Consider the following 23,057-nt stretch of genomic DNA (forward strand, 5'->3'; position numbering starts at 1 on the left):
TAGCAGGACCACGTAGTCAAAGGTTCTGCTGGAGTAAAGGAAGGTAGAATGCTGGTCAGAAAACAGAACAAAGGAAAGCAAAAAGCAAAGGAGGAATGCAAGACATGAAGGAATAAAAGAAATCGAAAAAAGCATAAAATGAGGATGGTAAGGAGAAGTGAAGTGAGAAGAAGATCAGGTGGGAGATTGGTGGTATAAAAGTAGAGTGATGAAAGCAGATAATAAGCTGTGACTGAGGGACATTTCTAGACGTACATCCCCAAGCATCGTTAGCTAAATGAGCAGAGGAGACAGAGCCCTGGACATTCTGAGGGCCACATTCTGCCAGTACATGTTGAGTAGTAAACGCCTCATCTCTCCCTGACTCTGCCAGAGAAACCTTGTAGCAGTGGGGGTCAGGTACACAGCCAGAATGCACTCTTTTGAGGATGAGAATCCTGAAGGAATTAGGATCATTACCATTTTCCACCTTTCTGCCACAGGGCAGTGTCATAGTTGGAATCCTACTTAAGAAATTTCAGTCGGGGATCTGAGGATTCAACGGTTTTATAATGGCTCCAATTCAAAAATATTTATGTTTTTGCTTGAGAAATTACTGGAAACATAACCTAATATTGCAAGGAGCAAAATAGAGTAACTGTGTCCCATGTACAGGCAATCAGATTGAAGGATTATGAAATAAACCTAAAGATATAATGATATGAAAGTACAAAGAAGGGTGTAAATGTGTATGGTTAAATTCAATGCCAAAGTAAGTTACAGAAAGAATATGAATAAGGAAGCAAGAAATTGTGTTAAAAGGAGGAAATGAAGTGACAGAAGGAAAACTTAAACAAAACGTGTAATTTTAAAGAATTTTCAGCAACAAACCAAACCACTTAACCATCCACTCAGCCTCAATAGATACTAGCCTGCTTGCCTTTGCAGTTTCCTCAACTGGTTATGGTGTAAAGGTCGCACTTACATTTGAAATTTAAAGACATGACTTCAAGTGGCAAATTTAGTTTTGACCTTCCTTGCAAATACACCATCTTCACACCACTCATTGCATGTCATTGGTGGGTCAGTTTGCACAAAAGATGCCATTCTCTGTGAATCTAACAGTAGAGTAGAAGAACTTGGACAGACACTGTTTGATATCTGCATTTAACTGCTCATCTGCTGCTGAATTTGCAGCTTCGTTCACACATAAATAGGGCAGAGAATGTTAGCCCCATTTTTATTTTTCTAGTAATTTCTGGCCAGTGTATTATTATGTATTTCCACAATATGAATGAGAGAGTGTTTTTCACTTCACAATCTTCTCAGTATGTTAGCAATGTATCTTATTTGAAATTAAAATATCTTATGTAGATTGCTTCATCTAGTTATTTAACATGCCTATTCATAGCTACTCACATCTTAAAAAGCTGGATACCTGCCCACACATAATCCTTCCTCACATCAACAAACCAGTAGGTACACTGTACATAAAGAAGAGAGAATACAATAGATTGAAACAATTCACTGCTTCTGGGATGTTCAACAATTTGTCCAATTATCAAATGCATTTAGAACAGTTTGTTAGTTCTTTTGCATACCTTCTAATTCCAGCAACTTCTTAACTTTCAAGGAGGTCTTTAAAAATAATATTTTCTGTTGTCTGACATATTTCATGATAAAAAATGAACAAAATTCAACCCATGCTTGCCATTTTGGAAAATTCCCATTTTGGAGAGGAAATCTCTAAAAATGGGTTGAAATTATATGAATTTAGGATGTTGCTTTATACTTTTTTGCATCAAGGTAATGAAATATAATGATGTGATAAAAGTCACCTGAGGTAATTATTGCATGTAAGGATTAGGTTGTCGGTATTTTTTACCATTTCTCCTAAAAGCCAAGTCTTGTAGTCACATTGTCTACAGACTGAGGAAGGTTATTGAAATTCAAGGTACCTGTTCCATGGTACATTTCTCATCTGTCAAATATGTTGGTCCCCATTGTGCTGTTAATCCAGTCTGAAGTGTCAAAGGAGGAGAGCTTGTTAGTGGATAACGTGCAAACACCCATTTTTCAGAAAATAAATGAGCCCACATTAAAAACACGTCTGTTATCTATTTGGTAAAGTTGCAGGGTTTATTCATCACAGTACAGCATTTATAGATGTGATATAGATGAAGTAAGACACTGTAATTTATCCAAGCATGTATCAATGTATTATAATACTACTACTTTTGAGATGTGCGTATTCTTCCATTGTCCAAGCAACTTTGAATTCAGATGATTTATAACACATTTATTTGCACAAGATTTATTAACTAGAGTTATGCTTCACTCCTTTCCTCTCCATCTTTCTCAGGTATTCTAATTAAACTGCTACATCCATCCATAAATTGCAATGTCATGTTATGAGATTGGTTTATTCATGTCAATATGTGAATTATAATATACTAATTATTCACTTGAACTCAAGAAGCAGTGTCATCACCAGGCTGGAGAAGGTACATAACCATAGAATGATCCAACATCTAAAAGGTGGTCATCACTATATCAGTTGTTTCAAGGAACTTTCCAGTTTATCCCATTCGCCTACTTCGAATCTGCTTCTACCATTTTTTCAGGCTATAGATTCCAGCTCATTGTATCTCGCTATGTGGAAAACAGGAAGTTTCCCGTTGTCTCCTCTAGTTACTTTAAATCTGTGTCCTCTGGTTAGTGATCCTTTCAACAATAGGAATAGTTTTTCTTGTTTACCCAGTCGAAGTCATTTATGATTCTGAATAAGTCTGTTAGTATCATCTTAATTGCTTGCTCATCTTTCCACAAAACTGAAGAGTCTCACCCTTGGTACCAATCTAATAAAATCTAATAACTGCATCCTCTGCAAGGACAGCATCCTTCTTAGTCAGTGTGAGAGGATACAACTGAGACCTAGCTGGTATTTCTCAAAGATTTATTGTAACTTCCTACCTTTTTATTCTTTAATTAAAGTTTGTCAAAATAATCTTATCAAAATGTCCTCTCACCTTCAAAGATTCGTGTACAGAAACCATGAAGACTTCTCAATTCCTGCACTCACTTTAAAAATTGACTCTTATATTAGATTGTGCAACTCGTACTTTTTTCTGAGTAAATGGTGGATGTACTTTAAAAGACTTATCCATTGGATTGTACAGTGGTGCAGAGGAACTTTGTGACACTAGGAATAGAGAGTTTTAGTGAGGGGGAAAGAATGGATAGACTGGTTTTATTCTTCAGAACAGGCTGAGGGGAAATTTAACTGAGATGTATAAATTAAGAAGTATCTGTATAAAGTGGATGAGAGGGACTTATTTCACCTCATAGAGAAGATAACAAGCAGAGAACTCAGAGTTAGAAGAATTAGAGGGGAGTTGAGGTAAAAAGAATGGTATCACTGATAATAGAGAGAGAGACTTTATCATATTCAGAAAGGGCTTGGATCAGACCTGACATGCCATATCACACAAAGCTATGAACAAAGAATTGGGAAGTGAATTTAGGGTGGGGAGCTCATTTTCAGCCACATGGATACACTAAAGCTAATGGCTTTCTTATGTATTGTCAATGATTTAGTAATAAAGAAGATATGAAGTGCGCATGCCTCTCATGAGATAATCAGGTTTAATAAATATTTATGTCTTACTATTTACTCTTGTAAAGAAATCAATGATACGGTGTTCTTTAGGCTTGGTGCTGCTGAAGAATTTGATATTGACTTCTTTGAATAGCGCATTGCAATTGTTGGCTTGTTCCATGATGGACTTGTCAGAGATAAAACTTTTCTGATTTTAACAATTATCTTAAGCAATTAGTGCATTTTACAGTACAGTAATGACGATTAATGAAATCCCTGTACAAAGATTTGCAAAGGAAGTTTATCAAACAAGCTGAGCAAAGTGTATGCAAAAACTCTGTAGTACTGAGAAAAATACTTACTGAATTTTCCACATCCTCAGGCATGAGAAGTGCTTTGTGTAAACATAAAAATGCTTTACTAAAAACATGCATACATTCACAATCACAAACTTAGTAAATCCATTTTTACTACCTTAATCGCTTGTTTACAGTATTTACATCTTATCGGCATCTATTAAGTGGAAGAGATCATTTCTGTGTAATTCCACAGTGCATAGAGTTTATTGCCAGGTAGATTCTGAATTTAATTTAATTCACTGAATGCCAAAGTAAGACTTTTTGCTTTATGAATGATTCACCTACAAATGTAAACTTTAATCTGCAGTTTGCAAGAGTTCACCATTTTTACTCCTTTTGGAATGAGAAGTGTATGGATAAATGTACCATTTTCAGGAGCATTTCTGGGTATTATTTGAAACATTTGCATTCTGTATGTCTGGGTATTAGTGGAGGACTTCTTAAATGCATGGTTGTTGAGAATATTTATAACTACATATCGCTTACAAGATTTTGGTACAGATATTGCACAATGCAAGAACCTCTTCATCTGCAGATGGCATAATCACAAGTTCTGTCCTGGATATTCCAATGGTCATAATTTTTATCTATGACACAGAAGAGCAGCATGGTTGATTGATTGGTTGATACCAGCAAACGGCTGACACCATAGCATTAACTTCAGATAATTATCATTGGTTCCGTGTCTCAATATTGGGAAGTAGACATTGAAATATATTCTTTCTCCTCGTCCCACCTTTTATGAGTGATTACCATGTGTTCCACTTATCACCTAACCTTACTTTTATACATAAGCACTCCCTTATCACACCTTTTGGAGACCAATGATCACTTTATCACTTCTTTACATTCCTGTTGTGGAGTCCGCACCTGCTCAAACTTTAATTCCATCCCGAAAATAAACTGTCCTTAGCTTCCTCATCCCCAGTCAGTCGATTCCACCTGACTCTCATCCATCGTCCAGAATGAATCAAATTAGCACAGCATGGAAGAGGTCATGTGACCCATCAGGACTACCTGGCTTCTTTGAGGGATGATCAAATTAATCCCACTTCTGTGCCCCTACTTTTTCCTGACATCATTTTTTCACCTTTTTTTGTTTTCATTCAATTTCTTCTGCGAAGGTTCCCCACTATATCCATTATACAGTGCATCCCATGTCCTAACCACTAATTTTGTAAAAGAGCTTCTCATGTCATCTTTAGCTCTTTTGTCTCTAGTTTGCCTTAACTTTATGCCATTGAGATCAGTTCCCCATTATTTACTCTGTGAGAACCAAAATTTTTAACACCCCAATTTCCTCTTAACTTTCTTGAAGGCCTTTTATCTCAACTCTGTCATTCTATCCAGGTAACTGTAATCCCTGATCACCGAAGCTCAGAACAAATGTTCTCTTTAACTATCTAGGTATATTAATGTACACCCAGACCTAGCATTCTTCCTAATGCACTCCTCTGCCAGGAAGAGTATTCCAAGCCCTGGCACGGGAGGACTTAGGCAGTCCACAGAATCAAGGGTGACTTTCTTCCAGCCCACTTTTGTGGGTTCTGAGATGGCTGATGAGCCAATGTGGGAACAGTAGACACTTCCACAAATGGGGCAGGAGGTACCTGCCACTTAAAAGGTGGTCTGCACCTTCTACTGCATGCATAGGCTTCTGTGTACTTCTAACGAATGGACTCGAGGTTCTCAATACCATCCCAAATCTTCTCCAGTTTGAGTGATTGTGGGCCAGAGGTTCCCAAAAGACAACAGAGAGGTTGCACTTCTTCAAGGAAGCTTTGAGCATATCCTTGAATCTTTCTCCTCTGTCCACCTGGTGATCTCCTCCCATGACAGAGCTTGTAATAGTCTTCCTGTTACAGGGCAGCAGCGTAACGCATCTAATAGAGTCGCAGGCTCACAATGCCAGAGATCTGGCTTCAATCCTTACCTCAGGTGCTGTCCACGTGGAGTTGGCATGTTCCCTCTGAGACTGTGTGGGTTTCCTCTGCGTGCTCCTGTTTCCTCCCATATTCCAAAGGCGTGCGAGTTGGTAGGTTAATCGTCCTCTGTAAATTGCCTGTAGTGTATAGATAAGGGGTACAGTCTGTCGGGGGGGTGATGGGGGGGTGGGCAGTGGTGGAGGGGAGGCAGGCAATGATGGGAATGTAGGGAGAATGAAAAAATGGGATTATTGTAGGATTAGTGTAAAATATGTGGTTGATGGGCTGAAAGGCCTGTTTCCATGCTGTATTTCTCTTTGAGCAGCCGCTTCAACAGCCAGTTTACTCATCCTTAAGTATGCTTGAGAATGTAAAATCATAGTGGACACTTTTGTCTCTTATTCAATGCTACTCAACCACCACTCTGAAAACTCAAAACAATTTCAGACTTTCCTTTATTGCAGTATCTCCCACTAAACCTGCCATCACTCACTTCTAGACCCTAGCCAGAGGAAACAAGCTCTCTGCAACCCTTGATGAATCTTTTGTTTTTCAATGTGATCACCTCCCATTCTCACACTTTTCTCATACTTTCTCCAAGGGACTGCTCCCTCATCGCAATAATCAGTTTCGTGAATTTGTGTTGCACCAATTCCAGGCTAAGTACGACAAAAACAGAAAATGCTGCAAAGACTTAGCAGGTCAGAAAATATTCAGAAGACCCTTCAACCCGAAACATTAATTCTGTTTTTCTTTCCACAGATCTAGCTTGACCTGCTGAATATTTCCAGCATTTTCTGTTATTGTTTTATGCACCCACAATATGGTCTATAGACAGCTTTGATGTTCCAATTGCCACACCTGACTGGAAACTAACTGCTCCCATTCACTCATTGACCAGAAACTCTTGTTTACAACTTATCCCCATAGTCACCCCAGAGATTTCTCGCCTCCCCCACTCTCCCTACAGTTTAACGAGCTGCTTTTCTCTCTTTCCCAGTTCTGATGAAGGGCCTTCAACCTGAAACATTGATTCTGTCTCTCTTCCCACAGATGCGACCTGGACCTGCTGAGTATTTCCAGCATTTTCTGCTTTTGTTTCAGGTTTCCAGCATCTGCCGTATTTCTTTTAGATTTCCAGGATAAATAGATCTTACTTTAGTAAAGAGACCATTCAGTCCTCCAAATGAGGTCTCACCAAATGTATGTACAATCTCAGCAAGACTTATTTACAATAAAGGCAAACATACCATTTGCCTTCCTAATTGCTTGCTGTTCCTACATATTTGCTTTCTGATCTCATGAACTAGCCATAGGAAGATCCCCTTTCCACCAACATTTATAAGCTTCTTACCTATGTAAGGTTTACTGTTTATCTATTTTTCTCCCCATTTTCTCACATTATACACCAGCTGCCATCTTCTTGCCATGTCAATCCTCTTTTGCAGACTTCTAGCGTTCTCGTAGTTCACTTTCCCAGAGAACTTTTTATAATCAACAAACTTGCATTGGTTGTGTTCCATCTTTTCATCCATCACATATACAAACTGTGAATACCTGACAGCCCAATATTGATCACTTTATTCACAATCACAGGGACACAATTAATCACTTGATCTTCTTCAAATATACCTATGTGGTCACGCAATCTCGTCATTGCTTCACTAAGTTCAATACTTCCTTCATATCTGTTCTTATCGATCTATACTTGTTTCTGCCACAGAGAATTGAATTAAACCTTCCAAGGCTACCTACTCGATCTCCAGTCTTGCTTCTCTTTTATACCAACCTCTCTTTTGACAGTAGCCCATTTCTATGGACCAATTAGTTTTTGGTAACAACACAGCAAAGTTGCTTTATCACTTCACTGCTTTCAAAAACCTTCCACCGACCTTTCCATTGAATTGACCTTCCTTTCACTTCTGAGACAGCCCCTTATGTCTGAGGGGCATCATGGGAAGCCACTGCATTGTTAACTTGCAGTAGGAAGTCAGATCTGCTGTAGGAATACCAACAGCAACTGAGAGAAACTGGGCTGATCAAAAAGGATGTCGCAGGGACTGTCCAGTTCTGCAGTGAATTTTTTTACTTCTTGAAGACAAAATGTCTGTTATCATTCCGCTGATGTGAAGCTTGTTGCTGTCTTTCAGGTAATTCTTTACCCAACTCCCAACAGTCCAAAGGCACCAGAATTGCACAAGATGGTTACTCCAAAAAATAGCCAAGATTCAGATCTGAAAATAAGACTGGCGATAAGGATGGATAAACCTCCAAACATGAAACACTGTGGGTAAGTCTGCAACATTAATAAAACCTCTCTCAGATTGAAGGCATGACAGAGCTGTTTTTGGGTACTCATGAAACCTGGGGGTATTACAGGGAGAAGGTCAATGCAGTGTGCAAGAGTTCATATTATCACTGTCAATTACACCAGATTTAGGAAGTCGGGGATTCCTTGTTAGGATTTAGCTTGTGCATAATGTTGATGATCTGATGTGCCTGGTAGGAGACATTGCAAATGCTTTTCATAAATACTGCCTGATGTTGGAACCTGTGGCACAGCCTCCGTTCTCCACTGTGCATGATGGATCCTGACCCCCCAGTACTGGCTCAACAAATGAAAGACCAACATCGGATATGTGGTGTCAAATCACTTAGAACGTACATCACTGCCAGAGTACCGGGTCAAGGATTTAAATTGTTTTCTATTTGAACAAAGACTCTTCTTCACTTAATGCCTCCATCCACATATCGCCCCAGAAAAATAATGTACAAGAGTAAGAATTTGGTTTAATGTATTCATTTTTCAGGATGTGGGCATTGCCATCAAGGCCAGCAATTATTGCTAGTTGCCCTTGAGAAGGTGGTGGTCAGTTACATCCTTGAACCACTGCAGCCCACTGGTGAAACTACTCCCATTACTGTTGGCTGGTAAATCCTGGACTTATACCAAGTGACAGTGAAGGAAAAGCAATACTTTTCCGAGTCCAGATGGTGTTCAACTTTGATGGAGGGCGAGGGGAAAAGTGCAGGTGACAGTGTTCCCATGCGTCTGAAGCCCCCTCTCCTACCTGGCGGTAGAGGTTGGGAGTTCGGAGGATTCTGTTAGAATAGTTTAGGAGAATAACTGCAGTGCATTTTGTAGATGGTGCCCACTGCAGCCACTGTGGGCCAGTGGTGTAGGTAGTAAACACAGGCCGAATGGGTACCTGTCAATCAGTGTACATTGTCCTGGATGGTGCCGAGATTTTTGAGAGTTGTTGGAGCTGCTATCATCCAGGGAAGTGGAGAGTATTCCATCATAGCAATCACACTCCTGATTTGTGCCTTGCAGTTGTTGGGAAGACTTCGGGCTGACAGGAGGTGAGTCACTCTCCACGAGTAACCCAACCTTTGACCTGTTTTTGTCGCCACAGTATTCATGTGATGATGAAGTTGATAAGTTAGTAAAAGATGCAGAGAAACAGGCAGTCTAAGCAGGTAGCCTACCTCGATTAAGCTCAACATGGACCATCCCTAATCTTACAGGAGGTTGTTGCACATGGGATTATTTGTAGCATGGAATCAGGGATTTGTGTTTGAAGCTCCCAGATATACACCTGTGAGCATTTGTCCCTGAAAACGGAAGAAAGACTTGATAGTTCATATTATCTTTGTACCTTCTGCTCATCAAGCTACTTTGCAAAGTAACTGTTTACAGTGAGTAACAGCAAGGGCATGTTGATCTGTGATTTTATAGCCACTACACTATCAGGTGACCTTCCACACATGGCTACAATGTGTGATAAGCTGCATACATCTTACTCCTTTGAAAAGTCACTATTAGGACTATTCCAAGCTGATGCTGATTTCTGCCACATCTCACAGTTTGCTGCTTATGCTGCATTAGGGAGAACTCCTAAACTCCATACTCAAGGAAAGGTGACTTCCTGTAGACAACAAGAGCAGGCTAAATGGGCACAGGGATTTGTCTGAATTGTGGTCTTCCCCAACGTATTCACTAGGTTGCACTTGTGTCCTTATCTGGACCTCACTGGCAACCACCTGCCAGTAATGTCTGGCTGACGACCTGAGAGGTCTCCATGGTTGAGGGCATGAGTTATAGGGAGAGGTTGGGTCGGCTAGGACTTTACTCCTTGGAACACAGGAGACTGAGGGATGACCTTATAGTGGTGTATAAAATCATGCAGGACATAGATAGGGTGAATGCACACAGTCCTTTTCCCAGGGAAAAGGAACCAAAACTAGAGGGCGTAGGTTGAAGGTGAAAGGGGAAAGATTTAAAAGGGGCAACTTTATGCATAGGGTGGTACGTATATGGAACAAGCTGCCAGAGGAAGTGGTTGAGGTAGGTACAATAACAATTAAAAGACATTTGGACAGGTACACGGATGGGAAGGGTTTAGAGGGATGTGGGCCAATGGGACTAGCTTAGATGGGCACCTTGGTCGGCATGGATGAGTTGGGCCGAAGGGCCTGTTTCCATGCTATGTTAGTCTATGGCTCTATGCCTATCCTGCAGAAAGGACATGCCAGCTGCACACAGCTTTCTTCACCAGTTTGCCCAGATCCCTCTGACCCCCTGCAAGCACTCTCCCACTCTGCCCATCGTTGCAGCATCCATTCGTTCAGCAGCAACACTCACCTGGAACAATGTAGCTTGTATTGTGTTACATCCTTTAAAGAGGTGGTCACAGAAAACTTGCAGTAGATCAGTGGAGTAGCGATCTGCTGAAACTGATACTGCGGTGTTCTGCGAAGCTCATAATTAAAATTATTCATCTTTCTGTGACTTTCACAAACAGCATTACGATGACTGTGATTTGTGGTACGTAGTGTGATTCAGTTTTTATCTGGGCTAATGAATACACATTAGCTGTAGGAGGCATCTATAGAGATGCAAGCCACAGAAATGACGAGAGGTGAACTAATGTAAGAGTATGATGTGGTATTTGAAACTGAAATTTGGAAGGGTAGGATGAAAGTTTCAATTATAGTCTTTAACTATGTCAGTGAATATGTGCTTTATTATAATGAACAGGCCTTTTTTAATGTGGAAATAATTTTCAGTTGTTTTGAATTAAGCCTTGTAAATGTCGAAGGAAGCTGCTGTAGCTTCCAGATTTTACTGAAGATGGTTGTGAATTAAACAGTCCATTGTCCAGACCATGAGATGAGTCAATTGACAATTTATGGGTGGGTGATGGGGGGAGTAGCTGACCGTTTCCTTCCCATTTACAGCAGAGCTTGCCTGCAAATTGCTTAGTTTGATCTGTGCCCTGGGTTTTGTGCCCAACCAGCTGGAGATTTTCTGAAAAGGGAATGTGTTGCAGTTTATGGTTTATATTCCCTTGGAAATCTTACCTTGACCCTATTTGCAGGAATTTGAATTTTATTCCTATGGTTAAAGGCAATGATTCAAGGTTAATTTTAACAGTATGCTCAGGAGTAAAGGTGAATGTTACACCCAATTGACCTTACTTCTCCCAGATTCTGTTCTTGGTTATCTAATGGTACTGATTCTTTTACAGCTCCTTCACTCATTAACGATGATGTCTCCAGATGATCTATTCTTGACCTTCTGTCTTTCTGATCCACATGCTTATCCGTTGGGCAACAACATCAGAAAATGTGCTGTCAGTATTCACTTTGAAACATATGGCTTATGGCTCCACCTCATCACTTCCCTTAGCCCCTCCATTGTCTCTAACTCGTCTGGCTCCTAGTTCAATATCCCCTGCCGGAAAGGACGGAATTTCCTCCAAGTGGGTATTGGGTAGGCAATGACTTTGGTCTTCAGTTCCCAGAAAAACACCGAACCAAGTCAATCATTGCCATTCTTCACTCTGGCACCTAACTACAAGTAAGCAATTCCATTTGTAACTTTGATCTCATATTTGATCCCAACACAACGGTTTTTTCCCCCAGGCTGTCAGGCTCCTGAATACCCTGGTAGACAAATGCCACCTCAAAAGCTCTGGTTTGCACAACGGCGTATAAGAACTTTGGCTGCTGCTGAACATGTTTATACAATGAGTACAACACACTGAGCTTGTATTTCTCTTGTCCAACTCGGTTTTGCACTAACTCTGCACTAAATTTGTATTTTGTATATACTGTTTTTTTTGCACTATTTGTACTTGCACTATTTTTTTTGATTTTTTTGTTTTTTGTCTGCGTTTATTGTATGTCTTCTGTTCCATGTATGTCCTCTGTTGTGTGAGTCTGGGGGAAAGGACATTTCATTCCGCCATGTGTTTTTATAGCATGGATGAATGACAATAAAGTAACTTGAACTTGAACATTTTTTCAGATCACATGCTCGTGCTGGTATAAGCTTGCTATAGACCATCATTACTTCACCTCTGCCTCAGCTCAGCTGTTGTTGAAATCCCCATCCCTGCCTCTGCCACCTCTAATCTCATTCTTCCCTTCGTAAATTTGAAAAACTCTACTGCCCATGTGCTAACTTTCATCATCTTTTGCACTCATAAGTCCTGTTTTCACTGACCAACATTGGCTCCAGACCACCTTTTAAATCCTTATTCCCTTTCTCAAATCCCTGTATTTCCTCACCCCTCTCAATCTTTATAATTTCCTCCAGCTCTGTGGTGATGCCCAAAGATTGCTGTGCCCTTAAACTTTACCTTGCTGGTTTTAGTTGCTCCAAAGCTACCAAAGCCTTTGTCTCTGAATTTCCAACCCTCTTCCTCTCTTTCCTCCTTTTGGGTGTTCCCTAAAGCCTACCGAGTTTTTAATGACGAAAAATTTCTTAGTGTAAAATTGTGTGTGATTATGGGTTGCATAGTGACACTACTGTTAGTGCTGTTGCCTCCCAGGTGCTGGGGCTTGGATTTGATACTGATCCCCGTCTGTGTGGACTTTGCTTATTTTCCCTGTGACTGCTTTAGTTTGCTCTGGGTGCTCCAGTTTCCATCCATATCCCAAAGATATGCTGGTAAGTTGCTTGGCTGCTGTAAATTATCCCTCACTGTGCATTAATGGCAGAATGAATCAGAGAGGTGTTAATGGGCATGTGAGAGAGAATAAGTTGCAAGGAAATGAGAGTGGGAATGGGATTGATGGAATTGCTGTCCTGGGAGCTGGCAGGTACTAGAGGCCCAAATGGCTGCCTTCTGTGTCGTAATAAGTAAGTTATGAATAAGTAATAATGCTCCAGTGAAGTACCTTGGGATGCTTGGCTATGGTAAAAGCACTATAATACAAGTTTTTGTTTTGTTGAGCTCAGGAGGTTATTGCAGAATCCGCGTAGATCAGGTTGGAAAACAGGCAGAATAGGATTTAAACCTCTCTATTTCCATCTCTGAAACAAAAAGCATTAGAAGTACTTAAACATATGAACAGTCAAAAACTAATGGTATCATTTCAGATCCCTCACATTGGCTCAGTCACTCCTGCATGCCTATGATTACAGCAAAATCCATCTCTCTGTGTAGATAAAGCATTAGAGCAACAATAGTTAAGGCCAGTTTTTAATGGGCTCCTTCAATATGTATGTGGAGGTACAAAGGAACTGAATTTGTGTCATCACTGCTGTATCTGTATACAGCTTCCTTTCTAAGGAATGATGAACAGATTGACTAAATGAAAGGTTGGACAGCTGTCATGGTATCAGGCTGAGTAAGACAGTTATGGAGGATCCTGGTGATGATTTTCCCTGTCGCACTCAGCAGGGAGATCACTCTGTAGTTACCACAGTTGAATTTGTTTCCTTTGCTGAAAACAATCATAATTATGGTCTATCTGAAGCCCTCCTCTTCCCAGAGTAGGTTGTGCATTTGTGACTGGTGTTCCTGACTGAAAAGTTGTAGACTGTTTGAAGATCAAGACTTCAAACCCAGTGCAAAGCTCATGATCCACCAGGCAGCTGTGGTCCCTACCTTTCTATATGCATCTTAGACATGGATTACTTGCATCAGACACCTTAAAGTACAGGAAAGGTACTGCCAGCATTGTCTGCACAAAATCCTCCAAAACAATTGGCAGGATAAGCAGACCAACAGCAGTACTCTCTCCCAGACCAACACTCCCAACATTGAGCCCTAATTACACTTGGTCAACCATTGATTAGGCCACATTGTGCACTTATCCAGCACTAGATTCCAGTGCAAGCTTTGTCACAGCAAGAGAAGACCAGTTAGACACAGAAAAGGATTTAAACATGTCCTCAAAGCCTCCCTGAAATGTTGCAGCATTCCCACTGACCCCTAGGAATCCATGGCCCCTGTCCAGTCAGGGTATAGGAGGAGCATTTGGGTTGACATTGAGAACTTTGAGTTGTACTTTAGGAACATGCAGAAGCCCTGTGTAAATGGAGGAAGGAGCGCACTAGCATCCATCAGCCTGCCTCTCAAATTCCTCCTGTCCCATCTGTGGCAGAGTCTACAGATCCAACATTGGTCTCAGAACCCACTTAACTGGAATGCAAGCAAGTCATGATTGATCCCAAGGGGCTGTCTAGCATGATAGAATCTTAACTACTGCAAACCAGAGCACTCAAAAACACCATCAGCACTGTAAAATTTAATGTTAATATGTTGTTTGACAAACAGAAGGAATTGGGTAGAGCAAATGTTTAATGTTATTAAACATAAAGTTATTATACTGCAAACTTATTGCAATTGAATTTTAAAAGGATTTGTAAAGAAATTCTTTCTTTATACGTTTCTGAACAGTAATATTAACTTAATCATAGTTAATTATTAATATTAGTGCTATTTAACTTAAAATCATTGAAATAATGCAGCCCCCTTTGTGCTGTCGGGCTAACCTTTCATGTGTTGATTAATAGCTTAATATTGCCAGATGCTTGGAGGAAGCACAATCTGTAAACTGATTAGTCTTTTAGTCCAGCTACAGATATCTGGTGCAATCTTGTTTCCACTGAGACAGAAGGGACCGCATGGAATTAACTGATTAGTTGAACAAAGTGATGGTTCCTGCATAAAGCATCAGCAGGGTTGCTTCATTTGTCAATCCTGTGCTACTTATTGTTCCTAGCACTTTGTAATTCTAAAGCCATTTGTTTTTCTTTCATTATTCAGTGACACCATATGTTATTATTTTGAGCAGAGTAAAATGTTCGTCTCTAATATGTTTTGTTTTAAGCATAGCATTAGAACTGAGTGAGTAATTGAAAATTGTACATCAGGCAAATTGAAATATTAAAATTAATACTAAAAGTCACTTATTCAGTGCTATGGTCTGGGGAAGATCATGCATCTAAATATTTTATCAAAGAAATTAAATTTGAGCAACTTTGATATTAAAATTTGAACCATTTCATATCGAAAGGACATCTTGAGATTGTAGGAATACTCGAATATATTATTGGGAGATAACCTTATCAAAAGATTGTTGCAATATAATTAATATAAGCAACTCTCTGTACTGCTTATTTAACCACCAACTAAAAGGAACTGATGTTCTTTGCCACAGTTTCTGAAATACTATGCAATGTTAAAGGCCTTCGTTAAGAAACTGCGCAATGACCCTGTGTTAATTACTTCACTAGATTTCTCCTATATACCATATTATTGTGTTTCTTAAACACCAACTTAAATAAAGCTTTAGTGCATGTTATATTAAGTACAACACTGCAGTTGGATTTCCTCAATTATTATGCAATTATCAACGGAACACTTGGACAGATTATTCATAACTGAATGTTGTAGTAAAGTACATAGTTAGGGTAAAGTATAGATGGTTTTTGCCATACAGCAGCACTTTCTGTCCACTTGTCTAGAGAACTCTGGCTACAGTGAAAGCTGGGAAGTGGTGTCTGAGACAGTAAAAGACCAGAGAAGAGCACAGCCTCAACATTGCACATTAGGAGCTTTAGAAGGTTGCTGTTGATAGATTTCCTCCTTTTTAGACTTATAAACATGGGTGACACACACGACCTCCTGATGTGCACAGTTGCTGGACAAAGTTCCCCAGTGTGTGAATTTCAGTAATAACCATAAGTTATTCTTGTTCAGAAGTAGAACCTCTATCTGCTTCCCTTGATATGAAGTACTAGGTAAGGTCAGATAAGTGACCTTCTCAACAACTTGATTTGATTGATTTTCATTTTGTCAAGACCTTAGAAAGGAATCTGCAGCATCTAGTTTGCCATTGAAGTGTATTGAACAGCAGGAAAAGGAACTTGCTATTGTTTACCTTGTGGACACAAACCAAACTCAGAAAAAGTCAGGATTTGTCCATTCCAGTCTAGATACTCTTCGGTGATAAGCAACCCCTTTCAAGCTAAAAATTAACACACAAAAACTTGTTCCTTTATATTTTAAGTTAAAGATAAATAATTCGGATTTTCTTAACCTTTTTTTAACCTCAGTTAATTCAGTCTTTCTTTGCCTGTCTCTGTTTTCTGAAAATGATCAAATTCTGACTTGTCATTTTAATGATTAATGTCGCTTATATAATTGTAAATACCATGGGGAGAAATTTCAGCTGAATTCTATGAAAATAGTGGACTAATCTGGAGCTTCACAAGAAACATTTAACAAGAAGATTAGTTGAATTAGTCAAAAACAGAGAGAGACAGAAAAGCTTCAGTGGCAAATATCCTCTGACAATGTGCCAGTGGAATACTTACATGGTTATTTACTAACTAAAATCGAAACTTAAAAAATATTTTTCTCAAGTTTTTGAGGTAAGTGTAGAATGACTGAAGCAGCTTGTTTTCTCAATCGAGACTGTCGCACACTTGTTGGTGAGTTAAAACATTTCAGAGCACTTAACTCTGCTATCAAGTCTTTGGTCTCCTGTCCTACTAGATCTACATCAAAAGTGTCAAAATTTGTTTGATAGCAGTCCTGTGAAGCACCTTGGGATATTTTACTATATTAAAGTCATACTACTGTTATTTGGTTCTGTTACATGTTCCCTCATCACAAATATGGTCCCCCTGCTTAAAATCTTCTATCATGATTACTGGTCTGCATTGACTCGCAGTTAGTCAACACCTTAATTTCAAAATTCAAGTCTTTGTTTTCTGATCACATCATTTCCATACCCTTCTTTGTCATCTTTAACTCAACCACTCAGGAACAGCTTCTTCCCCTCCACTATCAGATTTCTGAATGATCCATGAATTCATGAACACCAACTCATTATTCCTTTTATTTGCACTATTTATTTATTTTTGTAATTTATAGATTTTTTATGTCTTGCACTGTACTGCTGCCGCAAGACAAATTTCACGTCATATGTTAGTGATAATAATCGATTCATTTTCTAGTTCTATAATTCTCCAAGACATCTGTGGTGCTCAGATTCTAGCCTTTTGCTCATCTCTGAATTCAATTCCTCCGCCAATGGCAGCCACACATTCAGCTGCCAAAGTATTACATTCTGGGAATTCATCCCTAATCCCCTCCACATATTTAGATCCAGAGAGATGCAGCATGGAAACAAGCCTTTCGACCCAATTAATCCTTGCTGACAATCAACTACCCATTTACACTAATCCTACATTATCCCTTTTCTTAATTCTCCCCACATCCTTCTCTAATATCTCCGATCTGCCTTGGGTTCAAATTTTGTTTGCTGATGTTCTATGCTGCCACATGGTATGTGTTCCTATGTTAAGAGTGTTGTATCAGTACAAGTTGTTCTCTTTGAATATATCTGTATAAGAAGGAAAGTACTGGCAGTCATTCAGTGTGCTCCACATTAAGGATATTCAAAGTGCCATAACTAAATATTTTGCATTCCTTTCTACCTTCCACAACTGTTAACTCTGTTGTGAGATGCATGATTCTGAACCTGAAAAACAGTGTTGTAAATCTGACTCAGAGGTAGATTAAGCACTGCAGAAAGGAAAAACCATAGTGGTGCTTTTAAAATCCTCATAAATGCTAGCTTTCATTGCTCATGATCATTTTGGATCATCACGCTTTACCATCCATCACCATTATTTTCGGTGGCACTGTGATCTGTTCTCAGAATGCTCTGACAACATACTGCAAATGGTTTATACTGTCACATTTTCACCACTGGAAGCTGTATAGGCCTGTACCGAATGATTAACCCTTTAATTTGTATCTTTCCTGGAAAAATGGCAGCCTGCTAGTCAGTTGTAATGAGAGCACAACATGTAGAAGTAACATGGATTTAAATCTATTAGGTTATCAGGGGCATGGACCAATTTGGTCATTATGTGTATAATTCTGCTGTGGTAACAATGGTGTGAAACCAGTTATGCAAATAGAGCTGTTGGGTGATTATGGGAATGAAAGTACTTGAATAGGCATAAAACTATTAGGGTATCATAGATTTGAACTTATTGGGATGGCATGAGTATTCATGAGTGCAGATTTATTGAGAATTCATGGGCACAAACCTATTAGGAATTCAGAGACGAGAGATTATTGGGAACTCATGGACACAAACATACTGGGGATTCACAGACACAAGCCTAATGCGTATCTTGAGTGTGAAACTAAACTTCAGAACCGAGTGTGTACTAGTGCACTGTTTATTACTGCATGGTTGATTTTACTTGGGTGTAAATCATCTGGATGGAGTGTTGAGAGGGAACGTAGGCAGAGCATATAGTGCACACAACTTCTGATTCATTGATGTAAATAGGCAGAAAGTCAAGCAGGCTCCAGAATGCACAATGTTCCCAGACCACTTTTCTTTCACCATCTTTCAGTCCACTCTGTTTACTTCTACTTCAAGCATGAGAAATATTGTATAAATAAGTTCTCAGCAAAGCACCAAAATTTCCACTATTAATATTTCTTGGATTGCAGATGGGACTAGCATAGTTGCTGACCTGATAATCTTTTTGCTTGTACAACAGTGTTTGATTGGTTTAATTTCTTTACGCTGCAGCAGGTGCTACGTGTTAATAAACCCATCATCTTCACACAAGCAGTCGTCCAACGGCTGGCCAGCTCTCACTGCAGCCATCTGCATTTTAATAAAGCCATTAAGAGACTGTGCACTGAATATAAAGCAACGAAAACAGTCAAAAACTGTCATACATTTAGAATGACTGCCAAATAGGCTCTTACATCCCCAATAAATTTTATGAGTGCAATAAGTTTGAAAAAGCTGCCAGTGGAAGAGGAGCAGTTATTGCAAGAATAGGAAGTTAAATGGTTATGGATGGGAACTGTATGATAGCCCAGACTTTGGGTTGATATTTTTGCCGAAACAGAACCACAACTGGGGGACTAATTTGGCAGAAGGTTTTGATCTTGGTTGGGTGACGGTCACATACGTTCTCCATGGTTGCTCTTTTCACCACTTTCTCCAACCCCATCTACATGGTTTCCTGACAGCCACTGATCCATGCTTATCTATGGAACAGATACTTTTAATACCATGTTTGAAAATTATCAGGCTCAAATTATGTCAGTGATGCTGAACATTTTAAGGCTTTTAGTAGATTAATGTGGATACCTGAAGACAGGGCAGGGAGTTCTTACACTTGAAGTAGTAATTGACCTCCAGTTCAGTATAATTTAGCTACCCACGAGGGTTTAAATAAATGTGACTGTACATAAATTGTTAACAATCATTGGGATGTTGCAGTGAATGAATTGCCCTTTCTTCCATATATGATTGTTATTAATGACAGTAAGGGACAAGCTCTTTAAATTGCCCTGAGTTGACCCAAGCGGGGTGTGACATTAAATATTAAGTGATGCTGAATGACAAAATTCATAATATAATCTATAAAGGATTGTAGAAAATGCTTCTGTTGTGTTCTTGGAAGCCATGAACCATAAGAATCTGTGCTCACTATTGCTTTTAATGAGACATCTGGAGCTGAGCCATATCTTTACTGTAAGAGCACTTGTGTCCATCCAACGTTAAAATCATGGATCCTTTCATCGGTGATCACCATGGCAATGAGTGAGCGGCAATAATGGGATCAGGATACAGATAAACTCTCAGGGCTACAATGTGGCTGCTCCTGCTGCGGTTTTTGTAAGAACACTGGAATCAGTACTTTGATAAGGATATTTACCAAAGGATAATAGACAAGTCCTTAATCTTTCACCTAAATGCCTCGCCAAGGAATTGACTAAGTACTGAAGTTGATGGCAAAAACGTTTGGTGAAATATCTTGTGCAATCAGCTTTGTATCAACATATACATGAGTTATTGAATAAATGAATTCATCCTTTTTGTGAAGTCACTGAAGCCACACCATAAAATTGAGAAGTAATTTTCATTTGTTAATTTCAGACTCTTGCAAACGCTGAAGTATTTAGTGTGCAAATTACTTAGCAGGGTTAACTGATAGAATGGATAACAAAACTTGCTGAGTCTATTCAGTTAGGCCATGGTAATTCAGAATGAAGTGGTTTCTTCAATAAAGATTAACATTACTGTCTGGAATTTATGCAAATTAGGGAGATTAATTTATGATAAAACTTTCTAGATTATTGAGAAATCAATAACTTTAGATCATTGAAAATAGATTAAAGTTTATATGAATGATTGAATGATTTACATTTCACATCATTTCAAAATGGTTTACAGCCAATGAAGTATTGTGGAAGTGTAATGCAGGAGGAGTAGTCTGTTTCTACATGACAAACTCCAACTAATAGCAATGTTATGATAACATAGCCATATAATCTCATTTAATAACGTGCAGCTTACGTATTGGCCAGATCATCTGTTCTTTGAGCAGTTAGCCTAACATTAGTGATGGGGAAAATGCCAGAGGCTCTTGTAAACAGGACACTTAGAAAATATCATTGGGATTAGACAGAATTAATCAAAATAAAGGAAATCATGTTTGACAAACCTACTGGCGTTTTTGAAGGACGTGACCGATAGAATAGACCTAGGGAACCAGTGGATGAGGTGTGCTTGTATTTTCAGAAGGCCTTTGATGAAGTCCCACATTAAAGGCTGGTTTAAGTGAAAGCATGTGGTATTGAGAGTAATGTATTGGCATGGATTAAAAAATGATTAGCAGAGAAGAAAAGGAGAGTAGGAATAAAATGAGTCTTTTTTGGGGTGCAGGCAGTAATTAATTTGACACTGTAGGGATCATGCAATGGTCTCAGCTATTCATAATGTATCAATAATTTGAATGAGGAAATAAAATCTTAACCGGGTAAGTTAAAAATTCCCATGCTGGAAGTTGTATCTTGCCTTAATAGTTTAGATCTCACGTCCTTTAAAGAACACAACATAAGAAATGCTGTCCCTCAAGTCTGCTCCGCCTTTCAATAAGATTATGGCTGAACTAATCTTTGGCCTCAACCAAACTTCCCTGCATTGTTCCCATCATCCTTGACTCCCCAACAGTTAAAAAAAATTATCTATCCTATCCCTGAGTTTAACCACTGGCTTAGCAAATGTAACCCTCCTTGGAATGGTGAATTCCAAAGACTCACATTCCCTTTAAGAGAAGAAGTTCCCCCTTAGCTCAGACTTCTGGCTAACTCCTTATCCTGAGGCTATGGCTCCTAGTTCTAGGCATTTGCACCAAGCAGGACATTCTTTCAGCATCTATCCTGCAAAGCCCTTTCAGAGTCTTCTGTGTTTCAACAAGGTTATTAATATTAGCTAATATTAATATTGGCAGCTGATGCCCCAACATCTCGCTAGTTGCAACGGGCTAACCTGAATGTGAAGCTTTTATCACCACTCTGTTTTCTGTCTGTCAACTAATCCTCTGTCCATGCGATAAATCTGAGAGAACTTGTAACCTTTTCAGTGGCATGCTTTCAAATGCCTTTTAGTATTCCAAACACACCACATTAATTGGCTTACCTTTAACTATCCTACTAGTTATATCCTTAAAGAATTATAATAATTTTATTAAACACAATTTCCTTTTCTTAAAGCTGTTACTCTGTTTAGTCATGTTATGCTTTTCTAACTTTACTGTTTTAATTTTCTTAATAATGGATTCCAGTATTTTGCTAACAACTGCTAACTGGCCTGTAGGTCCTCATTTTCTCGTCCCTTCCTTTCTTTAAGAGTGGGGTTACTGTTACTGTTACTTTTATTGTTTTCCAATCCACCGGTATCCCTTGAAAATCTCGGGGATTTTGGAAAGCCACAGAGAACGCTACCCCTCAGCAGCTGCCTTTGTGGAATCCGAGATACAGGCCATCAGATTGGTCTTAATCCAGCAGATCCATGGGGAAGTATGAGAGCTTGAGTTATCAAGAGAGCTTGGATAGACTAAGTCTTTTTTCCCTGAAGCAGAGGTGGCTGAAAGGTGACATGACAGAGGTATATAAAATTATGAGAGGCACAGATAAGTTAGATAGCCAGTGTCTGTTTCCCATGGTAGGGGTGTCTAGAACTGGAGGGTAAGGTGAGAGGGAGGAGGTTTATAGGGGATCTGAGGGGTAAATTTTCACACAAAGAGTAGTTGGTATCTGGAATAGGCGGCCAGAGGAGGAGGTGGAGGCAGAAACAGTAACAACATTTAAGAGGCATATGGACAGGTACTTGAATGAGCAAGGCAGAGAGGGATGTGGAATTAGTGCAGGAAAACAGGATTAGTATAGATGTATATGATGGTCAGCATGGACACAGTGGACCAAAGGGCCTCTTCATATGCTGTACAACTCCATGACTCTAAGAGATGAGCTGGTGATGAGGTGCTGTGCATCTGACCTCTCGTTTCACCTCTGGACTCGCCATGGAATCCACTGGTGAAACACAAATGTCCTGAGCCAAGGGGACAGATGCACCTCACATCCAGTCCCTCGGCTTTCTGCCTGCCATTTACATGGGCTATCTAACCTTCAGCAAAATGCTCGGTGCTGGAAGTAGTTTCTTTATTTTTCCTCGTTATACTTTGTTTTTAATTCATGTCCAGTAGTTCACTATTTTAAGTAAAGATTTTTTATAATTGTCTTTTTTTTATCATTTATGTCTATCTGAACTATTTTTTAAATGCCTCTGATTATCAGAGACAGTTAAAAAGGCCTTGACAGTGCCTGAAGTCGAGATGTAGCTCACAGCCTTGAATCCAGATCTCCAGGTCAATTGATTCTACAGGGCTATGAAATGTAAGTAAGGCCACAGGATAAGCACAGAGGGGTGGGCAATTGTAAACAATGGACCAGATCAAGCACCGACCCCTGTGTCAGCGTCTAAAGGATCAACATTTCTTTCAGCTACTTTCTTTTCCCATACTTGAAGAATCTCTTACAATATTTTTCTTAATTCTTGCTA

At 39.4% G+C, this 23,057-nt stretch overlaps 1 protein-coding gene across 7 annotated transcripts in view; it reads left to right on the top strand.

Moving 5' to 3' along the window:
- cadps2 (Ca++-dependent secretion activator 2) overlaps window positions 1-23,057 on the top strand; it is a 537,859-nt gene that overhangs the window by 288,959 nt on the left and 225,843 nt on the right. For all 7 annotated transcript variants that reach the window (XM_052030087.1, XM_052030089.1, XM_052030090.1 and 4 more), the window contains exon 8: window positions 8,012-8,151. In XM_052030087.1, coding sequence (XP_051886047.1) covers window positions 8,012-8,151 — 140 coding nt within the window. The remainder of the gene's footprint in view (window positions 1-8,011; window positions 8,152-23,057) is intronic.

The sequence above is a fragment of the Pristis pectinata genome, chromosome 15 (assembly GCF_009764475.1).
Source record: "Pristis pectinata isolate sPriPec2 chromosome 15, sPriPec2.1.pri, whole genome shotgun sequence".
Classification (NCBI taxonomy): Eukaryota; Metazoa; Chordata; class Chondrichthyes; order Rhinopristiformes; family Pristidae; genus Pristis; species Pristis pectinata.